Here is a 22,408-nt window from a genome sequence, read left to right as displayed (position 1 = left end):
CAAAAACAAATATTATAACCATAGTGGGACATGACACTAGTGGGATATGGATCAAGTGGGACATGGCCCTAGTGGGACATGGCCCAAGTGGGACATGGACCTAGTGGGACGTGGGACATGGCCCAAGTGGGACATGGCCCTAGTGGGACATGGCCTAAGTGGGACATGGCCCTAGTGGGACATGGACCTAGTGGGACATGGACCTAGTGGGACATGGCCTAAGTGGGACACGGCCCTAGTGGGACATGGACCTAGTGGGACATGGCCTAAGTGGGACATGGCCTAAGTGGGACATGGCCCTAGTGGGAATGACCTAAGTGGGACATGGCTAAGTGGGACATGGACTAAGTGGGACATGGCCCAAGTGGGACATGGACTAAGTGAGATTGGACTAACTGGGTCTGGACAAAGTGGGATTTGGACCAAATGGGATTGGACTAAGTGGGATTGGACCAAATGGGATTGGACCAAGTGGGAATAGCCCGTGACACTAAACATCGTAGACCCTCACTATTAGTAGATACCGCAAACGAAAAATATATGCTAGTTTAGCAGCCACTGAGGCGCCAATCATCTGATATCGCCTTTCATGTCAGTGACCCGCAGCACGTACTCACATACGTTGTGTGGATTTATGTAAATGCATAGCTGTCACTCAACTGCTGTACGCATTGAAGCCCAGCACTGATTGACAGCCAATTCTCAATCAGAACATTTTCTTATGATGATGATGACCAATCAGAAAACATGTACTATGAGGTTGTCGCCAGACGGTTTGTTTAGTGACAAAGGAGCTCAAATCAGCTGGGACCGAGACTAGTGTGGAACCAAACTGGCTGCTGGACAACCTGTGCTTTTAATATTTCAAGACATGTGATATATAAAATTAACACCATAGAATATATCATTTAGGTTCTGTTTGCATGGTTTGTAAGCACAACCACGGACACTTACTCATGACCGTTGTCTGAGTTTGGTATTATTCAGAAAAACTTTTTAGCATCTTCTCATTGAATTGAGAAGATGAGCAAGGAAAATCAAAGGAACAATGAATTTATATATAGGTTAGGCCTTGTGTAGGCTATGCCAACATATGTGATGCAATCAAGCAAAATCAGTCTGAACTCAAAATATTAAATTTCTAGTTTCTTATAGGATAGAAAAATCATTTATGAAGCTGCATTTTGCAGAAAGCCATTGAAATTGAACAACCGGCAGAGAGTAGTTATTCTTGAGAGGGCACTCACCTCATTTGCATGGCAAAATTACCCGTCTCCTCTGCAGCCAATTTGGTTTCGCTCCATCGAAATCAAGCTGGTCACGGAGGAGACTACTTTCCTTTGTGTTTGTTCATTTGTGTATGGAGAGCCCTTCTTGGAGTCCGTTTGGACTCAGGCTACGCTCCCAGCTAGAGTCCGACGCTGCATTGTACTAGAAACACCTTCTCTGTGAACTCGCTAGAGCAAGGAAAATAAAAACTGGTTTCATTACTATCTGTTTTTGAGGTTTTTTGCAGGTCTGCGACCATGGTGTTACCACAACTGTCTTTTCGTCATTAACATGTGCTGGAGTCTAGCACAGGTCAACCAAAGTCCCGGATTTTAATAAGATAATAATGATTGACACACACACCAGGAAGTTTATCATCCACTGCAAAAGAATGAGAAAATTTAAATTCTCACCATTTTGGCCGTTTCTCATCAAAATGTCCGTTTTCTCATCCAAAACTTCCTTTAGTGTATTAAGTTAGTTTAGGCCTATTGATCCTAAATTTGCTGGTAGGGTAAAACTTCGTTTTAGGGGGTGTTTAAAAAGTTGGCCACACATGCGTATTATAGGCCTACATTATCATACTTGAGTGCCCCCCCCCCCTACCCGGTGAAATTTGAGACTCATTTGGTCACCGTCCTAAGCGTCCTTGCCCACACGAGTCGCCCAGGAGTAGGCCCTACCCGGCATTATTAATTATTAGTGGTTAGCCTCCCTAAATACAGTCGCGTATCGTGTATTATCGTTACTTGTGTCCATGGATATGACCCCATGTATAAGTAGTCTTCATAGAATTCACACAGTCTATGCCATGTCATTTACGGATACAAAGAGGATAATAATGTTGAGGTCGCCCACAAAATCTTACACCGTCTTACACAATGTTCCAAGGCAAAGTTCAGTTTAATATTTACTCATCGTTACAAATACAGACGTTTTATTGTGTGATGATGTTGTCTGGATGGGTGGACAGTTGTCACACTGTGGAAAAACAACAACCGGGAATCCGCACTCATTTACAAATAGCATTAAATTAGTATCACATAGTGGCCTCCGTGCAGTGGAAAACCTTAATTCTTTCATCAAAAAGAAATGAAAATGACAAAAAACCGGATCCACCTGTACGCCTATAAAATGGGCACAGAAATTTGTCTCAAATATGAATGAATTTTAAGAAACATACGGGATATGATGAACCAATGACCTGACGCCATGATAGTAGGATCTATTAGTCGTTTTATATACAATGTATATACCGTGTTGTCATAATACTAATATTTGACATAATATATAACGAGTAATATTTAGTATTGTAAATATGCAGTTCATATGCACAAACGAACACTGATCTTTATGATATTCAGGTTGTTGTACATCTCATATAACATGTCATATAGGAGGTCATATGTGTTGACCTTCTCCTATTGTATTTGTTCATCTGTGTATGGAGAGGATTAAGCGCCATTAAAACTCCATCAGTATTTGGGCGTAGTTCAGTGAACTCACCAGATTGCTATTCCAAGTACTTTGATAAATACAGATAATATGTATTAATGGGTCGAGGGGCTTGCATTGAAAAACTAATAAATTATTCATAACAGTTACGTAATCAATCGATAGTGCGGACACTTTTCATTTACAAACCACCAAAATTCGTAATCTTTTAGCGTTGGAAAAGAAACCACATGAATAGAGTGTCATAGCCCTGCAACCGGTTTCAAATATATGAGCAATTAAAGAGTTTCCAAAACAAGAGGAAATATTCTTCTAAACTTAACACTTAACACAAATGACCATACAGGTATGCTCCCCGGAAAGACACCCCCCGCCTTTTTGGATTTCGCAGCTTCAAAAGACCTATATTTGACCAGGATATTTGACCAAAACAGAGCTTGAAATACCCATGATTTTGATAATTTCAGCTCTAAAAGACCACAAAATTGCTCATTCCTCATATTTCTTTTTTTTTTCAAGCGATTTTCTTCTCACTCACTTCTCATCGCTGTGGCCGGGGTTCAATTCATGGGGGCCACATGCGAGTTTAGTTGCCAATACATGTTCGTCATCACAGGTTTTTCTCTGGGTGCTCCGGTTTATCTCCTGCATCTAAAATCGGACTTATTCCCTTATCCCTGTCCCGTCTAGTGCTGTTGTCGACATGCCTTATGTCGACATAATGACATAATGTCGACATCGGCACTTATCCCGACATGTCGACATCAAAACAAAAAAAATTCTAAAAAAAAAAAAAATGCCAATTTTTTTTTACAAAGTTGGATAAATTTGTATATTTTGATTACCTTTGCTTCTATTGAACAGTCAGGGACACATTGAATTAGTATACATTGCTAGCTGTTCAGTAGAAGTAAAAGTAATTAAAATGTACAACTGTATCAACTTTGTAAAAAATTGGTATTTTTTTTTTTTTTTGAGTAGCAGTATTTCTCTGGTTTCCAACCTTGAATAACAAGTCATTTTGGACCTATCTTTTCTGGACAAAAATATTTTTTGAAAATTAAAAAAAAAAAAAAATTTTTTGATTTTTTAATGTCTACACACTGTCAACGTTGGTATACTTTAATTATATCGACATGTCGACATTAAAAAACGGTGCCGACGACAGCACTAGTCCCGTCATATCCGGATGGCATCCCTTGAATTTAGTAGCCTCTGAGCACTATTGGGCTTTAAGCCTGGCTTCGGCCGAATGTTATAATTAATTAAAATAGACGGTTCCCCATTACCTATGACGTTAATGAATTTCCAAATAAAACTATTTTCAATTGGATTTAGGACGTGACTTGTGTAAGTGACACTAAACGTCGTAGACCCTCACTATTTGTAGATACCGCAAAAGAAAAATATATGCTAGTTTAGCAGCCACTGAGGCGCCAATCATCTGATATCGCCTTTCATGTCAGCGACTCGCAGCACATACTCACATATGTTGTGTGGATTTATGTTTCAAATGCATAGCTGTCACTCAACGGCTGCTGCACGCATCGAAGCCCAGCACTGATTGACAGCCAATTCTCAATTGGAACATTTTCTTATGATGATGATGGCCAATCAGAAAACATGTACTATGAGGTTGTCGCCAGACGGTTTGTTTAGTGACAAAGAAGCACAAATCGGCTGAGGTCCGAGACTAGTGTGGAGGGAGTGGAACCAAACTGGCTGCTGGACAACCTGTGCTTAATAATATTTCAAGACATGTGATATATAAAATTAACACCATAGAATATATCATTTAGGTTCTGTTTGAATAAGCCTTACATTTATTTGTGTGGTGAACGTTGTCAGTGTTAGTATTATTCTAAAAAATTTTTAGCATCTTCTCATCGAATTGAGAAGATGAGCAAGTAAAATCAAAGGTACATTATGGGTTACTGTATAAGTGGTAATTTTCGCGAATTTCGCGATTAGAGCTCCAACCGCGAAAATAACACCTCGCGAATGTATGCAATAATGTATTACAAGTATAGGGAAGGACTGGGCAATGAAAATAACATTCAGCGAAAATGTGTCTCTCACTCCAAATCGCGAAAATAACTACGCGAAAATTACCACTTATACAGTAATACATAGGTTAGGCCAGAGAGTTAGATATTCTTGAGAGGGCACTCTATTCATGTGGTGTCTTTTCCAACGCTAAAAGATCACGAATTTCGTGGTTTGCAAATGAAAAGTGTCCGCACTATCGATTGATTACGTAACTGTTATGAATAATTTATTAGGTTTTTCAATGCAATCGCCTCGCCCCATTAATACATATTATCTGTATTATCAAAGTACTTGGAATAGCAATCCGGTGAGTTCACTGAACTACGCCCTAATACTGATGGAGATTTAATGGCGTTTCTCCTCTCCATACACAGCTGAAATACAATAGATGAAGGCCAACACGTATGACCTCCTATGTGACATGTTATACGTGATGTACAAAAACCTGAATATCATAAAGATCAGTATTCGTTTGTGCATATGAACTGCACGTTTGCGTTGCTAAAAATATTACTCATTATATATTATGACAAATATTGGTATTATGACAATACGGTATATACATTGTATATAAAACGACTAATAGATCCTGCTGTCATGGCGTCAGGTCAATGTTCATCATATCCCGTATGTTTCTTAAAATTCACTCATATTTGAGACAAATTTCTGTGCCCATTTTATAGGTGCACAGGTAGATCCGTGTTGTTTTTTATATTCATTTCTTTTTAATGAAAGAATTAAGGTTTTCCACTGCACGGGGCCACAAGGGTGATACATGTACTAATTTTAATGCTATATTTTCAAAACGAATACGTATTCCCGGTTGGCTCTATAGCGATTTCACAGAAAAGGTATTTCTAGTACAATGCAGCGTCGGACTCTAGCTGAGAGCGTAGCCTAAGTCATTATAGACTCCAATAATGGCTCTCCATACACAAATGAACAAACACAAAGGAGGGTATATAGTCTCCTCCGTGGCCTGCTTGATTTCGATGGAGCGAAACCAAATTGGCTGCGGAGGAGACGGGTAATTTTGCCATGCAAATGAGCTGAGTGTCGTAGCCCTGGTTAGGCCTTGTGTAGGCAATGCCAACATATGTGATGCGATCAAGCAAAATCAGTCGGAACCAGGCGGATGTGAGTTCATAAGGGCAATGTCGGGGATTATAGGGCACAATAGATGGGGAGAGATGAGGTCCAACCAGGTCCGACCGAGTCTCCTACACAGGTTACGCTCCCTGTGGAGGGTGGAACCAAACTGGCTGATGCGGAGACTAAGCCAGTTTGCGTCGGTCTGATACTCATCTTTGACCATGCGCAGATCTGGCTGGTCAGGAAGATATTTTATATCCCGAATTTATAATATGCATACCAGTTCAATCTATAACCGATTTGCTAGAGAATATTTGTTACCATGTTTAATAAATTCGTATTAATCGTATAATAAAATGTGGCCAAATGTATATTTGTGTACATAGTGTGTGGATCCACTCTTCTACGGACTTGGCTACTAAGCATGTCGGGAAGGATATGGCGGTATGCTGACCTGGGTCAATATGTTCTGGGCAGATGAGGTCCGACCAATTGCCTACGACCTTGTGTGCGATCATGTGTGACAGGCAATTCCCGATAATGATAGATGTTCCCTGTCAGAACTCGGGAAATATTAAATTTTCAGTTTCTAAAAGGATAGAAAAATCATTTACAAAGCTGCATTTTGCAGAAAACCATTGAAATTGAACAACCGGTTTCAAATATATGAGCAATTAAAGAGTTTCCAAAACAAGAGGAAATATTCCCTTTGTTTGGCTATATCTCAAAATCAATATTTCCGAGTTCAGACTGATTTTGCTTGGTTGCATCACATATGACGAATTTTGTTGGCATTTTGAGCAATTGCTGCATCTGCATGGCATGATGACCAGTGTTCGAATTAAGAAAATAAAAGGGGTTGTCCCACGGACAACCAGGTTGTAATTTCTGGTTGTCCACCAAAGTTTTTGGTTGTCCGTAAGCTGCCACAATCTGAAACAACTACATGTGACCATTAAAGTGGAGTGAGTGTAGTTAATTTATGAACAATTACTCTTAAATGTTTAACAATTCATCAGTTGTGTCAGGTTTGAGCAAATTAACATGCTGAAAAAGTGACTTTTGGCTGTAGATTTTTGGTTGTCCCTAGAGCATTATTTTCGGTTGTCCGGTGCATGTTTTGGTTGTCACGGGCGAACGGACAACCAAAATTTCGAACACTGATGATGACTGCCCACTATAAGACTGGGCGCAAATTTATATACCAATGGCTATGTGAATAACAATACAGCACACGCTAATTTTCCATTGTCATTTCCTAGGACTTGTTCCATAAGGCAAATAAGGAATGGTTCTCACCATCTTGGAAAATTGCTTCGTAACACTAGGAAACCCTAATTCGCACCATAATGTCTCATTCTCTTTTGTTTGTTTTCTAGGTGAGACATTTGTGACGCGTAAGATCACTTGTGCCATAGCGAAGATTCATCTAGGATTATTACAGGAAGTAACACTAGGAAACTCTGACTCACACCATAACGTCTCATTCTCTTTTGTTTGTTTTCTAGGTGAGACATTTGTAACACGTAAGATCACTCGTGCCGTAGCGAAGATTCATCTAGGATTACTACAAGAGGTAACACTAGGAAATCTTGATTCACAGAGGGACTGGGGTCACGCAAAGGACTATGTGGAGGTAAGGCCAGGGAATAAATAAGATTGAGAAGTTTGTTTGTTTGTTTGTTTACCCAGGTTGGTCCGTGAGGAACACATGCTAATCCATGGAAAACCATGGACCGTTCCAAGCTCATACAAATGCACAAGCCTGGATAGCCAGTGTAGGCTAATATATGCATGCTGGCCTAGATAGCTTTGATAAACAAGAAAATAGCTAGGAAAAAGAGAAAAGAGAGAAGGCCACTCCCAAACACAATTGTACAATTTTACTCTCAGCCCTTACTTCGTGAGATAGGAAACTGGAATTCCAATCTCAGGCCCCGATGCAAAGGCTATGTGGCTGCTTTAAGGCAGTGGTTCAGTTCAGTTGTAGTGGTTCAGTTCAGTGACCTCCATGCAACAATCATAGATCAAAAGTTGACCCTGGCCCTGTGTTATGGTGTATGCCGGGGTCACTCCCATTGTGGCCTGTACACCATCCGCGATAATGAAAACGCGTAAAAGGGTCGTTTTTTAGTGGGTAGGCACGACACTGCCAGATCGCGTTTAGGGTGTCAAAACATGAAAAATTGGAAAAAGGGTAGCAAAATTGCAATTTCTAAATACGCGGAAATGAAATTTAGGGTATGAAATTTGATGTTAGGAATGAAATCCCTGTTTAGGGTGTCGTTTTAGCCAAAGGTTAAATCCTTGTTTAGGGTACTTTTAAAAAGTTGATTATCGCGGATGGTGTACAGGCCACAATGGAAGTGACCCCCCCGGGGGTGTATGATTGTTGTACCTAATCCATTTAAAGGCAAGGTTCATCACATACATCCTAAGATATAGTAGTAGCCCTACCACAGGGCCTTTCTTTTTTTTTACACACTATATACTCCGAGACACCATGCTATAAACTGAGAACTGCTAAAAACTCAGTGATAGCTCACAACCCATAAAATGCTGCAGTCCCCGCGGTTAGTGGATTAGGCAGTTCTCGTGGTATAGCGTGTCTCCAAGTATAGAGTGTATAAAAGAAAGAAAAATGGCCCTGTAGTAGGGCTAAGATATAGTATCTGTGGATATCTTAACTCTCTCCACACAGTTGTTGTCTGCAGAGGATTTGTTTCAAAAATTGCTGTATTGTCAAAATTGAACAAAATTGGACAAAGGGGGCATCAAAATGTGCGTAAATAAATCATCCTTCTTTTTATGTTGAAATATTGTGAAAACAGTATTAGTTCCGTGTCTATAAGCGTATTTATAACAGCTGAGTTACTTTTTGTGCAGACTTTATTTTGCAGAATAATCCAAAATTATCAGGTTGTTGAACAGCAAGGATGACTATAAGGGGCTGTGCAATAATTATGGGCCCTGGGGGAGGGTAAAATGGGGGGCAAGACATTTTTGGCGAGCTGAAAGGGGGGGCAAGCAATTTTTGGCAAGCCGAGAGGGGGGGGGGCAAGCGATTTTTGGCACGCATTCATGGAGCGCCTTTTTAATAAAACGCTCTAAAAAGGTTTAGGAAAACAGTACGGAAACGCTTAAATATGCAAATTTTCCTGCACGCTGCGCTCGCAACATACATCTAGACCATTTAAAGTTTGCTCATAATTATTGCACAGCCCGTTTCTTTTTGTGCCTGGTGTATACTATCGTATACCCTACAGAAAGGTGATATGCATTAAACTCAACAACCTTTTAATGATCCATACTCCATCCGCATGACCTGACTACCAACCCCCATAAGATCTGTGCTCAAATTTGAATACCAATGCGTTATTAATATGATGATAATGATGCACCTCTCCAGATTTTCACAGTTATTTCAATTTTATTATTTTAAACTGGCCTCAAAATATGACTGACACTGCAAGTCATGAGGCATCAAAAAATGTTTGTTGTATTAAACCAAAGATCTTAAGAGATCCATTATGCTAAACTACAAGGAGGTAAATTAACGAATTTGTTTTGTTTTTTGTTTTAAATTCCATGGTGTCAATAATGATGAGACCCAAATTATAAAAAACGGTGCGGTGCCATAAGGTCTCCAAATGAAATGGTTCCTATGTGCTCAGAGTGATTAAAGTCTCCCAGCAAAAGGGGGGGGGGTCTCCCTGTCAGTCCGAACCACCGCTAGTCCGAATTAAGTGTTAGGATTAGGGTTAGCGAAAGGTACGCTTAAAATTCGGACTAGGGTGGTTCGGACTGAAGAGGTTTCGGACTGATGGGGTGTACCCATTAAGGGACGGGGGAACCCCCGCCGTGGGCACCAAGCCGTGGCCACGGTGGCGCGGCACCCCCCCTGAAAATTCCTGGATCCACCCCAGTGTCTTCCCGCTTCATCAGCATGACAGGGACAATGCCATTAGGGTACACCCCGTCAGTCCGAAACCCCATCAGTCCGAACCACCGCTAGTCCTAATTTTAAGCATACCTAAGGTTAACCCTAAACCTTACCCTAACCCTAAAATTAGCGGTGGTTTGGACTGACGGTGTTTCGGACTGACGGGAAGACCCCCTGCCATCAGACTCATTTTACCATTGAAAGGGCATTATTGCCAAACAAGTTAAACTTCATTGAAAGAAAATAATTATTACCGTATTCATTCCAATAAGCGCCCATGCCCCAATAAGCGCCCACCCAGGGTATTTTCAATTTGCTAAAGGCGGGTACCATCAATGTTGAAGTGATGGATAGACGTCGATACAGTGAAATAGCTGGAGGACTAGATTTCTACATTAGAAAAAGCTACTAGAACATTCTCAGGACCCATTTATAACGTATACATAAATTTGTCTCTAATAAACGCCCCTAACAAAAAAATTTAAGGTAAGCCAGGTAAAAAATAAGCGCCCAAACAAAATGACTTTGTTTAGCGCCCTGGGCGCTTATTAGAATGAATACGGTACATTTAGTTGACACTTGTTGCATTTTTTTTATTTGTATTTTTCCTGAAAAAAGACAAAATTGTATTAGTAAAATTCTGGCTCTTACGGACCTAATCAGCATTCGAAGCAAAATATTGATTTCAATGCAACAGACTGATGACGTCATAATGAATGGCAGTGGTTGTATCGCGGCCCGTTTAAAAGAGCATCGCTATGTGTATACATACTGTCACAGAACATGGATAGGGAAAAGGATGGTAATGATGGGGATATAATTAGAGGTGTAAGCCTAAACTCTAGACAATCTAGATGAAAACATAAAACTCCCAATGTCCAATCACTAAAAAGATCTTGAGAAATCGACAAGTGTCAAACTCCAATAATAATGAATAAATGTTTATGTTTATGTCACAGCTCAATAATTTTTGGAAGGCAATTAGCCGAAGCAGAAAAAAAAACAAAAAAAAACATGCAACAAAATAATATTTATCTGGGTAATTGAATTGAACAAGAACCGCAGTCAATCAACAAACCTACTTACATTGTATAGTAGATGCCTTTATAATCCATGTAAAGCTGGTTTAGAAGGTTTAGAAGGTGTCTTTTAAAACTTGTTAAACTTAAAGCCATGATTTGTGATTTGCAACGCCCTCATTTTTTTGAATTTCTACTTTTTGCACCATTGTAATGGCCATTGATGTACATAAATACCCTGTGAAAGACAGCCTGATGAAGTGCTTTAATTACAGTAAAATTTTTATTTATAATAAAACTGGGTCTCCCCAGTTTTATTCTGAGCTCTCGGATCGAGTACTGAATAAAAATGTCGCTTGCGTGTGTATATTGAATGAGTGACGTATGCATATCACTATTTGTAGTACGTCTTGTTTGTACATCCCATCAGCTGCGTGTAGCCACCAATAATCATGAAAAATAATACGATTGGCAAGATACACGCATTGTAGGCGATGTACGCCGACTTGACGCATAAACTGTTTGTATATCGCTATTCCTCTTGTACGTCTTGTTTGAATTCCATCAGCTGCGTGAAGCTCCCGATAATCATGATAATTATAATCAGCGAGCCTAATGCATGCATTATAGGCGCTGGAATGAAATACCAATTTTATTTATTTTACCTTATTTGTTTGGCTCGAAATTAAAAGGGGCAATGCGATCTATCAGTGAAAACTAACATTTAAATAGGAATCTATTTTTATGCAAATCACACATTATTGCTTTAAGACCCAGCAAATACACGTTTTACAGAAAATGTCAGGTTATAATAGTCCTTCAAGAATGACCCGCGGCTATAGGGGAGGGGGCTCGGCGAAGCCGAACAACGAGGCCGAAGGCCGAGTAGCGGGGCCGAAGGCCGACCTGCGGCTATAGGGGGGGGGCTCGGCGAAGCCGAACAACGAGGCCGAAGGCCGAGTAGCGAGGCCGCCGGTTGCCTCAATACTAGCATACTAGTAAGTAGTAGTATACATGTAGTTTTAAACTTCTCAAGCGGAGAGTCATTCTTGAAGGACTAGGTTATAAGGGATAAAAACGTTTTACAATAACATTTTAAAAACATATTCATGATCCCATAACCAAACATTTAAGAAAAAAATGGGAAATCAAGGGGGTAGTTTTAGTACAGCTGCTGAACTCCCAAACTGAGAACCATTGTGCACTTCCTAGTAGAAGTATGACAATTTCCACACATGAGGTACAAGGTCCAATGTTGATTTTAAGATGTAGAACCATTTTGGATTTGACCAATGGTGACCGCTACAGGGTCATACAGGGGGAAAATTGAAAATGCTCAGATCATGTTGAATACGTACCAAATTACCGTGTTTGCTTCAACTGTATTTGATAGAATTCAATATTATTGGAAATTATTCTATGATGCAGCCAGGGCGGCCACCGTTGTGTCACCTAAGCTTCAGTCGCTGGAGCTCTGCACTTCAGACGATAAAAAGGCACATAAATGTCAAAGTTTATACATTTAAGGCCCATGAAAGTCAATTCCGAGTTTATCGTCACTTTTTTTCCTGGTTGGTGAAGCGACTTTTTCATTTTTCAATATTTCATGAGATTTCATTATTGACCTAAAATGTGTGTTGATTTAAAGCAAAATGGAAATACATGCGACAAAGAAATTTTCACGAAAGGTAGGGACTAGAAAAGTTAGAAAAGAGCCTGATTTTGCTTCCAAGTTATGAATTTATATGTTTTACAAACAAAAATACATGTTTTCAATTGCTAAAACTGGTGAAAACACTGATACTTTGAAAATAATGGATTATTTTGGTATTTTTGAACATTTGACGCGGGTATTTTTGGTTTCCAAAAAGTGACGCGTGCGGGGGACTGTAAATTCGGAATTGACTTTCAGGCGCCTAATACATTTAATGTCACCCGTCTTTTTTTTTTTACGAAATGGTATACGAAATATATATACCAGCATTTACCTATACAGACATGTGCTTACGCATAACATGACTACCACCCGCTATATAAAGTCAGGGCGCAAATTTAATTAACAATACACTATTTACATAACAATGGGTCATATGGTCAATTTTATTGCCGAATCCATGAATTCATCTATGGTGTAAGTGAGGAAAGTGTTGGTTTTTTTCTCATGTAGTGGGGAAGACTTTTTTTCCAAAACATCAAGCCCCCACCCCTCCCCCGAAGTCAAATGGTGCATTCATTGCAATCTGTACTTGTATTATATTTGCCTCAAACGTGACCTTGTACCAGGAGGATGACACTGCACAGAGTTAAATAAGACCCAGGTCATAGTTCGAGAAGAGATGATAGGCCTATATCATGGGGGAAGATCTCTGACTGGGAGAATCCCCCATTGCATGGGACTGTCAGGCGGCGGATGACATGATCGCGCCGGCAACTTGTGAAACCGCCTGGCCGTATGGCATTTTCCAATATACTCGGTTAGTTTTGTGGGGTTCATTATCGAACCCCAACGGTTTTAGCTTTTATTTATGTTATTTATCAACATAGGCCTATTTGTTTGTGATATTTCAAGCGTTTTAAAATTTCAAAATAATCCCATTCAATTACACGGTTGACGATGGAAATTTACTGAATTTAGAGAATGCACGTCGTACACCACCTGGGGACTGTAGAGCACCATCTGATAATAGGAAGTCAGTTTTAGCCCTACTATTATTGGGCCTTTTGACTGTGGTGATCCAAAACCATGCTATATCATAAAACCTGGCTATATCCAGAGAACTGTGAGGCTGTGACTGCTATGGGCAGTTTAGTGGGTTTTAGCAGTTCTCGGATATAGTGTGTTTAAAAGGCCCTATAGTAGGGCTAGTCGGTTTCATGTAATTAAAAATTATACCATTGAATTAAGAACCCTATATGTTTATGAACCCCTTGGTTGTTGTCACTAGGAAACTAATTCCATAGTCTGCAACATGATATATTAGGCCAAATAAAAAAATAAACATGTTTCACGTCCCCTCCCGCTTCCTTTTTTGAGGTTTCCTCAAATATATTTTTATTTTTGAAATTCAGTTATAACTTTTCAAAAAATATGTCTAGGAAGTTGGGATGCATTCTATAGCCTTGTTAAGATACAAGAAACACTTTAGGAAGGTTTTGTGATCATTAGAGGGGTGTAACTCTCAGAACAACAAATAAAAAGGGCCTCCTTTTTCCAGGCATTATTGTATACGCTAAAACAGCTCTAAGTATGGGTATTTACACCAATTTTGCGATAGAAAATAAAAAGCCCCCTCTTCCTCCTTTTTTTCGAAAACTCGGACGTGAAACATGTTTTATTTTCTACTTGGCCTTATGGATTTTTCCCAACAATAGAATATAGTGATGTTCATGTATAGGAAGTAAACCTGTGGGCTATATACATGTACATGTACATAGTTATACACATACATAATAGCGCTTGAACCTATGTTGAACCTATCATTCCCAGTGCCTATTCCTGGTTTATATTTCATTGAACGTTGAACTACATATAGGAATTTCAAACAAAAAATTGAATGTCATAATTTGCTGTATGTGCATTATAGTGTACACCATACACGAGTTACATGCATGCAGTACCATACATTGAAGGAGATACTTTATAAGCAAAGGGCTGCTGTTGAGTGACCAGAGTAGGACTGCAGCGGTATAGGATTTGATTTAAATACATACCTATTTTTGACAGAAAAAACAACATTGTGACTGAAACCTTCAGTCTTCAGCTGGGTTGTGCAGTGGTTATTATTTGATACCAGAATACCGTATTGTACATTGTTACATTTCATTCCTTATAAATACCAATGATAATCATCTACAGGTACTGGATTGTTTAGTGGATATAAATACATATTACAGCTGGATTTGGAATGCATGCAGTTTGCTTGTTCCAAGGAGAGTGATTGATCACTCCCCTCAACTGCCTATCACCTTAGGAGTAGGAACTGAAAGGAGAGCTGTATTAGTTAACAACTCCTCTGAAATTGATCTAGGGCTGAGCAAAATATTGCACTGTTTAAAAGTGGAAGTTGTCATGCTATATTTAGTTCCTTGGAACTGGAATTAGAGCTATTGATGGCTCATCTGGAGTGATTTGGACAGAAATACTGAATATTTGTGTCTAACAACAGGATTGAAAATTTATTCTACATAGTAGCTGAAGGAGTATAGGAGAGTGTTAGATTTTACTCCTTAAAAGTCCTGACTTGTAATCACAAACTCTCAATCTCATCTTGTAGCCAGAAAAGTGAAAAATCACTCATCATATATTTTGTCTTGAATCTTTTGAAATTAATCTGGAAAGAGCAAGATTGTTTTACGTACAAAATTACTGCTTCTGAAAAATATATCTAGAAGGAATAGGTTACTCTGGAGAAAAGTGAAAATTATTGCAGTGACCTTTGACCCAACAATGGCTACTGCTATGGTGCAAGAGGAGTTTGAGGAAGAATTTCTGATGTGTTCTATTTGCGCTGAGCCATATGACAATGACATACACCAAGCCAAATGCTTGCCTTGCCTGCATACCTATTGCAGATCATGTTTGAAGCAGCACGCTCGCAGGCAACGGAAATTTAATTGCCCCGCATGTCGACATGAAACCACCTTACCAGGAGGAAATGTCGCCAATTTGCCCAATAGTTTTTTGGTAGAGAATCTGAAGAAATACCAAAATCTATTCAATCTTGTATTGCCTTGCGGTAGTTGCAACAACAAAGGGACTCAAGCTGTAAGCTTTTGTCTCAATTGCGCTTGTTTCCTGTGCCAAAGGTGCAATGATGCGCACCTTCAATTGGGACCTCTAAAAGAACACAAGGTTTCAAATTTGGCTGAGTTGCATGAGAAGAAATGCAACCCATTTGTGCACCACCAGCAGCATTGCAAGAAACATCCAAGACAGGATTTGACTCTGTACTGTAAGAACAGCAACTGTAACGTCCCAGTGTGTGCTTCTTGTGGACATGTTGAACACCGCGGACATACTCTCGTGGAATTAACCACGGCTAAGAACGAGTTTGTCGTAGATATTCAGCGGTCACTTGCGCAGGTTGATAACAGGAAGCGAGAGTTGCAAAGAAGGCGCGTGACAACAGAAGCAGTGCAGGCAAGACTTGAAGATAAGCTGAGGCAGAAAGAGAGAGAAATGCATGAAACTGAAGAAAACATTATCGGGTTGATAAACGATAGATTCAATAAAGCTCGTTTGCACTACAAACGCCTTGTAGATAATGAAATGAAGGGTTTAACAGCAAAAGTTGAATCAATAGACTCTCTTTCAAAGCAGATGACTGATGCCTTGAAATTCGCAAACAGCGCATGTAATTTGTGTGAGCCTACTCAACTACTAACAATGCAAGACCAGATCAGAGACAGGCTAAGCGAGTTAGAAAACACAAGCCTACCAGATATCCCAGGTTCAGTGAAAATGCATTTTAGGTTTTCTCCGGTGCATTATTCGTCATTAGAGTACATGTATAATGTTATGGTGCCAAAATTGTGTCATGTTCCATCTCAAAATTGGTTTTATAGGCAACTGCAAAATTGTGTGGTAAAAAAAACCAAAAAAAATCACATGGTAAACATATATCCAGAGTCGGGAGGTGATTGGTTTTTAGTTTCGAGTCCATTTCTTCTTCTAGCTTTTTTATTACTGCGTAAACGTGCTGCTCGTAGACGCTAATAAATACCTGCTCTTTACCAAGTAAACAAGCCATCATTTTTATGCCTCCGCCGGAGGTATTATGTTCCCTGGTTGTCCTTCTGTCTGTCCTTCCGTTCGTCCGTCCGAACTTGAGAGTGCAATTTCTCGGAACTGGTAAGGCGTATTGTGATGCAATTTGATGGAGGGGTGGCAATTGTTAGTCTCCAAATTTAAGCAGGCGTTGTCGCAAAATATGGTAATTAAGTACCTTCATTTGCATGATTTATGCATCTATCAAGAAAAATAACCTTGTGCACAGATTATCTGGAGATCTGTATGAGTTACAGTGATGAAACTTGGCGGATAGTAGCACAGCCAGAGGTTCTTGACCTGATTTGCTTTTCAGCGCAAAATTTGCATAATCGCAAGGTCATTGTGAGGTCATCCGGGGTCAAATTGCCATATATTGTTGCAGGTTCATGAAATTTGGTGGGAATGACTACTGTAGGAAGAAAACAATGTCAAGGTCATTTTGGGGTCATCCAAGGTCATCTGAGGTCAAATCGCCATAGATTGTCGTAGACTGCTACCCTCAGTCGTCAACCATCTGGATTGACGACTGAGAAAACTACGTGGATAAAAAGTGACGGATTTTGCAACAGGATTCCTGTGGCATAGAGCATGCGCAGTTGTGTCCAAATTGACCTTTTGACCGAGTTTGTTGTTTTAGAAGTTCAGAGCGCGATCTTGTCACAGCGGGCGCGGTATAGCGACGCTGATGCACGCTGGCGCCGCTTAGTCAGTCGCGCTTCGGCGCACAACTGAAGTCGCATTGAATAGTTTTCAGATGTCCGTCATGATATTGGCTGTAAGATAATCAGTCGTCACTACGAAGCATACACAGTACATGCGAAGTGTAGACGGCTGATTGGAATTAGTCTAAGATTGTCGCAGGTTCATGAAATTTTGTGGGGACGACTACTAAAACAAGGCAATAATGTCAAGGTCATTTTGGGGTCATTCAAGGTCATCTCGGGTCAAATCACCATAGACTGCTGCAGGTTCATGAAATTTGGTGGGAACGGCCAATAATGTTAAGGTCATTTTGGGGTCAAGTGAAATTGCACCGGTTAAAATGATGGGCGTCAATGGTCAAGGTGGAGGCATTGCAGCCGACGCTTTGCGTCGACAACCGCACAGGTTGAGAGCGCAAAATTCTAGTTTTCGGGTGGATCGGTTAGTGGGTTTAGCGGTTCTCGGATATTGTGTGTTTAAAAGGCCCTATCGTAGGGCTAAAATGTTCCTCCACTTTCAAGACAGATTGACACCACTGCAATTGTACCACTACCAGTGGTGGCGCTTAAGCCCCAATTCTTTTTCTTGGCCCCCTCACTTTTGAGGCAAAACCCCCAAATTACGTGAATTTCCATTTTTGCTGCAATTTTATGCAAAAATTTGTCGATTTTTTTCGCCCGCCCCACAAAATTCACTTTGTGCCGCCATGCACTGACCACTATCTGGTCACTCACCTTTAAGAATGGCTGCTGTAGATTGTCTATAAGGCAAAAAAAATGTTGTGTTGCCCTCAAGTGGGAAAAATGTTCCTCAAACTTGGTGGGTGGGTGCATCTTGACCCCAGACAGAACAAGTTTGAATTGGTTAGTGGGTCAAGGTCACCTGAGGTCATCCAGGGGTCATCTGAGGTCAAATGAGCAAAAACTGTCATATGGCCATGATACTTGGTAGGTACAGTCAACATTTAGAGCCAAATTTTTGGAAGGTCATTTTGGGGTCATCTGGGGTCACCCAGGGGTCATCTGAGGTCAAATTAGTAAAAACAGTCGTATGGGCATAAAATTTGTTGGGTACAGTCAACATTTAGAGTCAAATTTTTGGAAGGTCATTTCGTCGGGGTCATCTGAGGACATCCAAGGGTCATCTGAGGTCAAATTAGTACAAACAGTCACATGGGCAGGAAACTTGGTGGACATAATCAACATATAGAGCCAAATTTTTTGAAGGTGATTTTGGGGTCACCAGGAGTCATCGGAGGTCAAATTAGTAAAACTATCTAATGGGCATGAAACTTGGTGGGTACAGTTAACATTTAGAGCCAAATTTTGGGAGGTCATTTTGGGGTCATCTGGGGTCACTCAGGGGTCATCTGAGGTCAAATTAGTAAAAACTGTCATACGTGCATGAAACTTGGTGGGTACAGTCAACATTTATTTGGAAAGAAATTTTGGGGTCATCCAGGGTCACCCAAAGATGATCTGAGGTCAAATTGATAAAAACTTGTCATATGGGCATGAAATTTGGTGGGTACAGTCAACATTTAGAGCCAAATTTTTGGAAGGCCATTTCGTCAAAATGTCTGTCACATATTTGAGAAGGCTATTTCTTGGAAGTGGTAAATGTGGCATGTTGTGATGTACTTTGGTGGAATACAATTGTTATGCAGTAGATTTTGGTGCAAAATATGTAAATGAAGTACTAGCTAATTTGCATAATGTGCTAATGTTCAGTGATGGAACTTGGTGAAAAGGTGTATTGGGTCATTAATTTCTATGCTTTTTTGAAAGGTCATTTTGGGGTCGTCTTAGGTCAAATTCTTAATATTTGTCCTATGGGCATGAAACTTGGTGGGTATTGTTACCATTTACAGCCAAAATTTGTGAAGGTCATCAGGGGTCACCCAGGAGTCATTGGAAGGTTGTTTTGGGTCATCCAGGTGTCATCTGAGGTCAAATTCAGTCTCCTCTTTTAGGCTTGAAGCTTTGTATCAGCTTTTGAGTGCCACATCGCTCCCTTTAGTGGAGGCATCACGGTCGACGCTAGGCGTCGAAAACCACGACATCCGAGAACCGCGGTCCATCTAGTTTTAACCCTTCAGTTTCAGTCAAATCCCCACAAATATTAAATAATGCTAATTCCATTAGGGTCATTTGTAAATGTTGACTACCGGATTCTTGTTAAAAAATCAATTTAAGACTAGTCTTTCAAAAATATTAAGTGAAAAACATTGATTTTTTTAACATAATTTTATTTGTAAAAATCATTCAAAAAAAATTAAATTAATTTGCAACCCTGATTTTTCAAGATTTAGGGTCAGTTGCTGAGGGCAACACAACCATTTTTTTGTTGGCCTGATATCACGTTGGGAATTCCCCAGTTTTCGCAATCCACTATCTTGTTGTATTTTGCCCCATTGTGTTTATCCTGTCTAGACTTGCTTCAAGTCCTTTGGCGTCCATAGTTAGTATGGTTAGTTAATGTAAAATGGAAGCTTTGCCACATCTTCCAAAAATTGCTGTTTCAAAATTTTTAAGTTATTCCTTCAAAATAAATATTTACCATCACAACTTTGTAAAAATGCAAAATGCCCACGCCCACAAGGCACACTTCCTCTCTAAAGCTCATGTAGCATCCTACACAAAAAATCTGACCTGACTAAAGATTTGAGAGAGTCCAGTAGATGATACTTCTACCACTGATTATACATGGGTCCTATGAAGAGCATAAATAGAGAAAAAGTAAAGGAGGAAGCCTTGATCAAGACTAATCCTGTCATGCACAGCACAGCACTGATATTGATAATTCTGTTGTGATAGCCAGGACTGGTACATATATACATGTTTGGTGACAGTTACAGAATTTTACACGGAAATAGAAATGAAAATAATGCACTGCTACATGTAAAGATGTTGAGTTACAATCAGACAACATTTGACGTAGAACTGTGATTGATCTCTCACTGATACTGAGCCAAAGACAGTAAGTGATAGCTCACCCCAGAAGAGTGAAAAATAGCTCTGCACATCGGGCTCCCCTCTGCTATCTTTTGAAAAGATATGCTTACGGAGTTGTACAGATTGGGGGATTGAAATTGGTCTGAAGGAGTGGTATTTATCCAGAATCAAACTTGAGGTGGTGCCCACTTCGAGAATAACAACTGTTGATGAGGAGAGTGAAAAATCACTCTCCTAACTATAGTTAGTTGTTGCTTACTGTCACTCTAAAAGGGTGGTTGACTGCTCAAGGCATTATATAGAATTATAATCAACTGTTAACTATGGCTGCTGCAATGGTTCAGGAACAGTGTACTACATGTAATACCCCTTTCAACAGAGAGGAACACCAAGCTAAACTCTTGCCCTGTCTACACTCGGTTTGCAAATCGTGTTTGTTACAATACTCGAGACAGCAAATGTACAAATGTTCCAAATGTCATCATGAAGTAGCGCTACTTGCACAAGGTGTCTCTAATCTGCCTAATAACTTTGTTGTGGAGAACCAGATAAAGTACCAAAATCTCTTTAATTCGGACTTGTTGTGTGGTGTTAATAACTGCCATAATAAAGCCATAAGCTTGTGCTTAAATTGCGAGCTATTCCTGTGCCAACATTGTGTCGATGCACACAGACAACTGGTGGGACCTGGCAGAGAATGCCAGATTGAAACATTAGCAGAATTGCAGAAGAAAAAGCACAATCCATTTGTGCAACATCAGAGATACTGCAAGAAACATCCTCAAAAAGAACTGACTCACTTCTGCAAGAGTGCGAATTGTAAAGTCGCTGTGTGTGAATTGTGTGTTCGTGCCAAGCACGGGTGGAGACATCATGTTGTGGAGTTGAGACAAGCTGAGGATGAAGACAAAAGGAATCTTAGTCGGTGTCGCGATAAAGTGCAACAAAGTAATGAAGAGTTGCGCAAGAGACATTTGAAAACAAAAAATATGAAAGAAGAACTAGCTACTAATCAGAACCAGAAAGAGAAGGAGATATGCGAAATTGAAGAGAAGATGATCCAGTCGATAAAGGCGCAATGTAATAAAGCTCGCGCACATTACACAAATATTGCAGAGACTGAAAGAACATGTTTAACTACAGAAATCGAATCCATGGAATCTCTTTCAGCACAAATGAGCGATGCATTACAGTTTGCAGCCCGAGCAAATCACCTGAGCCACCCTACACAACTGCTTCCAGTACACGGCCAAATCACAGATAGACTAAAGAAATTGCAAGGTGTAAAAATACCAGAGATTCCAGTGGTTCAAACAGATTTTAGGTTCTCTGGAAAGCATAAGGTAGCCTTACAGCGCATCAATGAGTCGCTACCAGAATTGTGTGATCATGGTAATACAGGATCTTACCAAAAGTGGTCGATATCTCCGGGTTCATTTGTTGTAGGTGGGGTTGTAGGCGGGATTTTGGTGTATTTATGTACTCTCTCTGTGTCAGGTGGCGCTGTGTAGCGCTGCTGAGGTCTTCACAAGAGTACGCCATCTCACTCGGTCCGATGCCAAGTGTGTTGCACCTTGCATTCCCTGGTTAGAAACCAGCTTCACGTCATTAGTCCAAGATGTTGGTGGACGTCCTCTTCCTCGTTTGCCTTCCATGGCCCCTTGCAAAATCTGTTTTTCTACACCTCCATGTTTCCTGACAATATGGCCAAAGTACTTCAGCTTTCTCTCCATTATGCCGCTTCTGATGGTTAGACTTGTACCAATCTTGTCAAGGATCCAGGAATTTGTTCTCCTGTCTTTCCATGTCACTCGTAGAAGCCTCCTGTAACACCACATCTCAAAAGCATCTACTCTTTATTTATGTACATGTGTAAGTAAATAAGTTATAAAATCTAATAGGGTATTTTTTTTTTTCCCCAAAAAAATGGCAACCATGAATGATCCTAGCATAAAGCTGTAGGGCCATGGACACCACAAAACCGAAAAAAGAAATAACTTTTAAAGAATTTTAAAAAAATTGTTTTTTGAAATTCAAGTATAGTCCTACCCCCCAATTTTGAAAAATGTTCACCTAAAAATGGGGTGGGACTATACTATACTCAAATCAGTACAGTAGTAGTAGTAGTCTACTCCTTAACCACAAAATTGGTTCC

General features: G+C 40.0%; 1 protein-coding gene across 1 annotated transcript in view; it reads left to right on the top strand.

Annotated features, from left to right (window-relative positions):
• The window catches only part of LOC140146313 (GDP-mannose 4,6 dehydratase-like), a 306,686-nt gene that overhangs the window by 114,498 nt on the left and 169,780 nt on the right, over nucleotides 1-22,408 (top strand). Inside the window, exon 7 of the mRNA XM_072168112.1 lies at nucleotides 7,374-7,501. Within this exon, the coding sequence (XP_072024213.1) occupies nucleotides 7,374-7,501 (128 nt within the window). The remainder of the gene's footprint in view (nucleotides 1-7,373; nucleotides 7,502-22,408) is intronic.

Source organism: Amphiura filiformis, chromosome 2 (genome assembly GCF_039555335.1).
Source record: "Amphiura filiformis chromosome 2, Afil_fr2py, whole genome shotgun sequence".
In the NCBI taxonomy this organism is placed as follows: domain Eukaryota; kingdom Metazoa; phylum Echinodermata; class Ophiuroidea; order Amphilepidida; family Amphiuridae; genus Amphiura; species Amphiura filiformis.
This window is presented reverse-complemented; position numbering and strand designations above follow the sequence as displayed.